We start from the raw sequence: 6,245 nt of genomic DNA, 5'->3' as shown, positions 1-6,245 counted from the left end.
ACTAGGCGGGGAACTGGAATGGGGGAGGGACGGAGAGCGGGAGAAAACGGATTACTTGAAGTTAGAGAAATTAAATGATCATACCACTGGGTTGTAAGCTACCCAAGCAAAATATGAGGTGCTGTTCATTGTGATGGTCACAAGTTCACAAGTTACAGGAGTAGAATTAGGCCATTCGCCTCATCGAGTCTACTCTGCCATTCAATCATGGCTGATCTCTGCCTCCTAATCCTATTTTCCTGCCTTCTCCCCATAATCCTTGACACCCGTTCTAATCACGAATACAGTTATGGGAAGGTAGACAAAAATGCTGGAGAAACTCAGCGGGTGAGGCAGCGTCAATGGAGCGATGGAAATAGGCAGCGTTTTGGGTCGAAACCCTTCTTCAGTTATGGATTCAAGAGAGTTTATTGTCATGTGTCCCTGATAGGACAATGAAATTCTTGCTTTGCTTCAGCACAACAGAACATAGTAGGCATGAATACAGAACAGATCAGTGTGTCCATATACCATTATATAAATATATATACACACATGAATAAATAAACTGATGAAGTGCAAACAACAGATATGGGAAGACTTCTTCATTGCAGGGGAGAAGATTCCAGGATTAGTTGCATTTGCAGCCTCTTTTTTTTTTCTGCTTCCTTTGCAAGGGAGGGGAGCCCAGGACGAGTTGCACCGGTGCATGGTATTTTGCAGACCCATTTTGCATTAGTAACGCCCTTCCTTGCTGCCAGAGACTGACCAACAAGAGCGCTGCCGTGCGGGGGAGGGGGCGGGACGTGGCGCGGGTGTCAATCAGGCGCTTTAAATGGCTACAGTGGTGCGGGCCGCGTGAAGCGATACATCGCCGGGGATTCCCCGACCCCCGATACATCGCGGGGATTCCCCGACCCCCGATACATCGCCGGGATTCCCCGACCCCCGATACATCGCCGGGATTCCCCGACCCCCGCTACATCGCCGGGATTCCCCGGCTCCCTCCAGCGTCCCAGTCGCCCGCTCCGATACATCACCGGCCCCGTTCTCCAGTCTCTTCTTCCAATCTTGGCCCCCCACCCCCCCTCCATTCCCGGTCTCCAGAACCAGCCCCCGACTCCAGTCCCAGTCCCGATCCGCAGCCCTTGTCTCCAGCCCCAGCCCCACCATGAGCAGCGAGGAGGGAGAAGAAGGGGAGGAGGAGGACGAGAGGGACGGCGATCGCCGCCGGACCAAGCACAGGTTCGAGGAGCTGTGTCAGAAGCTGAACATGGACGAGTGCGCCAAGTGCGAGGCTTGGAGCAGCTACCGAAGCATCAGCAGGAACTACACGCTGGAGGTGAGTGAGTGAGTGAGTATGGGGCAGGGCTGACAGCTGTGTGTGTTTATCTCTGACATCTAGGGCTCCAGCCCACCAGCATCCAATATACATCCAACCGCCCCCCTTCCAAGCCCATCCTCCCCTCCTTCCCCCCATTCCGCCTCCTCTTCCTCCAACCTCCCCTGTACCCCCTCTCTCCTACGAACCCAACCCCTTTTCTCCCTTCCTTCAAGCTACAACACCCAACCTCCTCACTCCCCCTTCCTCCAAGCCGACCCTCCTGTCTGTCCACTTCCCTCCAAGATGCAACCTTCCCTCTCCTCCTTCCTCCAAGTTACTGTTGTCTCTATTTCTCGGGCCCGACCGAAGGAGGCCTTCACCACTTCTCAGTCATCCCGTCCCGACCCCCATTCCACAGCAGACTAGTCTCCTGGATCGCCCCAAACACACACACAGCAGCTGGCGGCGGAGAGAACTGTTTACTTGCTCCAGTCCAGCAGCAGCAGCAGCAGCCGCAGCCGCCGGGAGGATGTGTTTATGTTGTGGGTCTTGGTGTGACTCATGTAAACAGATGAGCGAGGCAGTCCAACCCACAGCCACCGGAACCGAGTTCACCCCATTGCGGCAGCCAATAGTTTCTCAAATGATTAAATGGCTCTTTAAAGCTTCCACCACACGCCCCCGGCTGTTGATCAAAGCAATTGTCTAGTGACTGGAATGAGTGCAGAGGTCTACCAGGATGTCTAGAGCGTTTTATTGTCATATGTTCCAGACACTGCAATGAAATTCTTACTTGCAGCAGCAGCATAACAGAATATGTAAACACAGCACACTAAACAATATAATTAACGAGAAAAAAAGTTCAGTATGTATGTATATTTGTGTGTGTATATATATATGTGTGTGTGTTTATATATGTATATGTTTATATATTTATGTGTGTATATATATATGTGCGCACACACACATATGTGTGTGTATATATATATATATGTGTGTGTGTGTGTATTTGTGTGTGTATGTATATATACACACGCACACACACGCATACATATACATATACATATAGCTGGATGGATATATATATATTGCTGGACAGATAATGTATAACCTGCCTGAACCATATACTGCAGCTGACACCTGTCGCTTTACTTGTAAACACAGCTGTTTGATGACTACTTCCTGCAACTTGATGTCAATGGTTAAATTATTCAATGCTGCTTTTATTGTCAAGTTTGAAGTGCCAACACAGTAAAATACTTTCCCTTACAAGCAGTCCAGTAGAGTATTGCCATATCCCCGATCAGCAAGTGTACAGAAGTAGTCTCATGAGGCGGCATGCAAGAGGCACCAAGTTGATTTTGTTACATTCAGCTGTGTAATACTATGGAACTGCAGATGCTGGTTCATTCCAAAGATCGACACAAAATGCTGGAGTTACTCAGCGGGTCAGGCAACATCTCTGGGGAAAGTGGATAGATGACGTTTCAGGTCCCGTCCCGAAATTTCAACTGTACATGTTCAACAGAGGTGCTGCCTGACCCGCTGAGTTACTCCAACATTTTGTGTCTATCTTTGCATTAGGCTTTGCTTAACTGGGGTGTTAAGGAAAAATAATAAGTTTAAAAATCTTTTAAATTCGCTTCAAACTGATCATATATATTTGAACCACCAGAACTTTTGAAAACATTTTTTTTGCAGACTGCAGCATTGTAGTAAAAATCCACATCCAATCATAATTTAAAGAATGGGAATCTCCAGTCTTCTAATAGAGGGAGTCATCGCAAATCAATACACAAGGATATGCCGATGTTGGAATCTAGTGTCAGTAGGTCAGGCAGCATCTCTGAGGGGTCCCGTCCTGAAATGTCTATTCATTCCATCTAGAGATCTTGCCTGACCCGCTGAGCTCCTCCAGTTTTTGTGAAGGTTTTTTTGAAATAAATTCAATTAAATGTGAGATAGTTACCCTGTAGTGGACAATAGGCAATAGGTGCAGGAGTAGGCCATTTGGCCCTTCGAGCCAGCACCGCCATTCAATGTGATCATGGCTGATCATCACCAATCAGTACCCCGTACCTGCCTTCTCCCCATATCCCCTGACTCCGCTATTTTTAAGAGCCCTATCTAGCTCTCTCTTGAAAGCATCCAGAGAACCTGCCTCCACCGCCCTCTGAGGTAGAGAATTCCACAGACTCACCACTCTCTGTGAGAAAAAGTGTTTCCTCATCTCCGTTCTAAATGGCTTACTCCTTAATCTTAAACTGTGGCCCCTGGTTCTGGACTCCCCCAACATCGGGAACATGTTTCCTGCCTCTAGCGTGTCCAAGCCCTTAACAATCTTATATGTTTCAATGAGATCTCCTGTCATCCTTCTAAATGTAGTACAGGTGTTTGCAGTAAAAAGCAAGCCTTTCCATACCGTTGACAATAACATTCCCTGGGATGAGTGTACAACCAAATAAATCGACTTGACACCATTAATTACATCAACTAGACTAGTTTACAACAGATATTCGTGAAGGTTTGTCGCACAGCTCTATTGGTAAAATACAAACGGCATGTAATTAAGATTCATCTGTTTTATTTCAGGGCGAAGATCTTCACTGGTTGGCCTGTGCCTTGTACGTAGCATGCAGAAAGGCCATTCCATCAGTGGGAAGAGGAATTGTAGAAGGAAACTGCGTCTCCTTAAGAAAGATCCTACACTGTTCTGAATTCAGGTAGTGTTAACACTAGCTCTGATCAAATCGTTTTATAAGTAGTTAATTTGTTTTCTCTACAAAGCCAAGTTACAAAGCACCACAAATTCAATGGCAGGCCCGCACAAACAATTAAAACCTATTGCAGTGTGGTTACTTGCAGGCTGGCATGATTATAGCTGGCCTTGGGGTCTGATTAGTTTAGTTTGGAGACACAGTGTGGAAACAGGCCCTTTGGCTTGCTGATCCCACGCTGACCAACAATCTAGTTGGTACACTAGTTCCATACACACTCAAGGGACAATTTACAGACAATTTACAGACAATTTACTTACAAACCCGCTTGTCTTTGGGATGTGGGAGGAAACCAGAGCACCCAGAGAAAACAGGGAGAATGTGCACACTCTGTCCAGACAGTGCCCAAGGTCGGGATTGAACCCGGGTCTCTGGCGCTGTAGGGCAGTAAATCTACCGCTGTGCATGACTCCAAAATAATCTCTGCCATTTGAGGGCTTTTCAACTGGTTTAAGTGCAACAGGTTCCAAAAATTGTGGCAGCACTGAATTGAATGTGTGAATGAAAGGCTGTCTTGGTCCCTGTCTGATCACAGTCCCATACCAAAAGATCATTTTACCCTGGAATTCTCACCACAAATTTATTGCAATCGTTAATGTTGTTGCATTATATACAGAAAAAGTTGATTTTCTTTTTTTTGTTGGGGCGGGGGGGGGGCCCCGCTGTTTCAGTTTGATAGAGTTCTTCAACAAAATGCAGAAATGGGCAGACATGGCGAACCTATCGCAAGAGCTCCGGGAACGTACCGAGAAGCTGGAGAGGAATTTCATCGTTTCCGCCGTCATCTTCAAGAAGTGCAAGCCCATCTTCTGCGACATTTTCAAGGACCTCCAGGAAGATCCACCACCGCGCCAGCACAGGGGCCGCAAGCAAAGGTGAGGCCGGAGTTGGCAAAAGAAACTTGGTGTCTTGTGCAGTTTGCACCTCAAAATTAAAGGGCGTACCCTCTGAATAAAAGGGTGTAGGATCCCGATTCAAGATGACACCCGACCCAGGTGACTCTTTGTGTGCAAGTCACAGAAGCAGAGCTACAGTCAGTAGACAATAGGTGCAGGAGTAGGCCATTTGGCCCCTCGAGCCAGCACTGCCATTCAATGTGATCATGGCTGATCATCCGCAATTAGTACCCCGTTCCTGCCTTCTCCCCATATCCCCTGACTCTGCTATCTTTAAATATCTTTAAATCACACATTACAATCGCTCCACACTGTTAACCTGTTCACTGCCAAGGTTTATTGTCACTATTGGCCATGACCCGAGTATACTCGGGGGTAGCACTGAACAGGTTACATTTCTATTCCTACAGCCCTTTATCCTGTATCTGTACACTGTGGATGGCACGTGTTTATTATCATGTATTGTCTTTCCGCTGACTGGATAGCATTCAAAAGAGCTTTTCACTGCTCCTCGGTTCACGTGACAATAAACCGAATGAAACTAAACTCATGAATAAAAGGGTTTACCCTATGAGTAAAAGGGCAGGTACATTGGAACAAAGGCCAGAGATAAGAGCTGAAGTTGTGAGACAGGGTCGAAGTGTTGCGGATTGTGAAGCCAGAAAGAGGAAAGTAGCAGGAGGGGAGTGAGTGGAGGAGAGAATTGGGTGGGAGTTCATGTGGGGCGGGGGGGGGGGGGGGTAATTGGGGATGTGTGGCAGAAAGGGGGGATTTGAGGTGGGGGAGGGTAGTTCGAAGTTACCTAAAGTAGGCGAATTCAATACGAATTCGAAAAAATATATAGATATTTTAAAAAGCTTGTGATAACCAATATTAAAAATAGGTTAATAACCTTTTGATACAAAGGGTGATGGGTGTATGGAACGAGCTGCCGGAGAAGGTAGTTGAGGCAGGTACTATCACAACATTTAAGAAACATTGGACAGTAACATGGATAGGACAAGTTTAGAAGAATATATGAGCCAAACGCAGGCAGGTGGGACTATTGTAGATGGGACATGTTGGTCGGTGTGGGCAAGTTGAGCTGAAGGGCCTGTTTCCACACTGTATGACAGTGATCTTCTTGCCAGCTCCTGTTCCAAGATGCTCTGATTTTTATTATTTTGGATGAAAAAAAAGTAATTGAAAAAAACATAATTGAATATTGTAAATTAAACATCAATTTTTGGTGATAGCACATTTTTGACCTCTTTGCTGTTCATTATATTT

At 46.5% G+C, this 6,245-nt stretch overlaps 1 protein-coding gene across 1 annotated transcript in view; it reads left to right on the top strand.

Moving 5' to 3' along the window:
• The first annotated feature begins 793 nt into the window (after positions 1 to 793).
• Positions 794 to 6,245, top strand: part of rbl2 (RB transcriptional corepressor like 2) — an 87,803-nt gene continuing 82,351 nt past the window's right edge. Inside the window, exons 1-3 of the mRNA XM_033036330.1 lie at positions 794 to 1,321; positions 3,896 to 4,026; positions 4,752 to 4,955. Of these exons, the coding sequence (XP_032892221.1) occupies positions 1,151 to 1,321; positions 3,896 to 4,026; positions 4,752 to 4,955 (506 nt within the window). The 5' untranslated portion in view covers positions 794 to 1,150. The remainder of the gene's footprint in view (positions 1,322 to 3,895; positions 4,027 to 4,751; positions 4,956 to 6,245) is intronic.

Source organism: Amblyraja radiata, chromosome 17 (genome assembly GCF_010909765.2).
Source record: "Amblyraja radiata isolate CabotCenter1 chromosome 17, sAmbRad1.1.pri, whole genome shotgun sequence".
Lineage (NCBI taxonomy): Eukaryota > Metazoa > Chordata > Chondrichthyes > Rajiformes > Rajidae > Amblyraja > Amblyraja radiata.
Note: the sequence above shows the minus strand (reverse complement) of the source record. Positions and strands in the feature narration are given on the sequence as shown.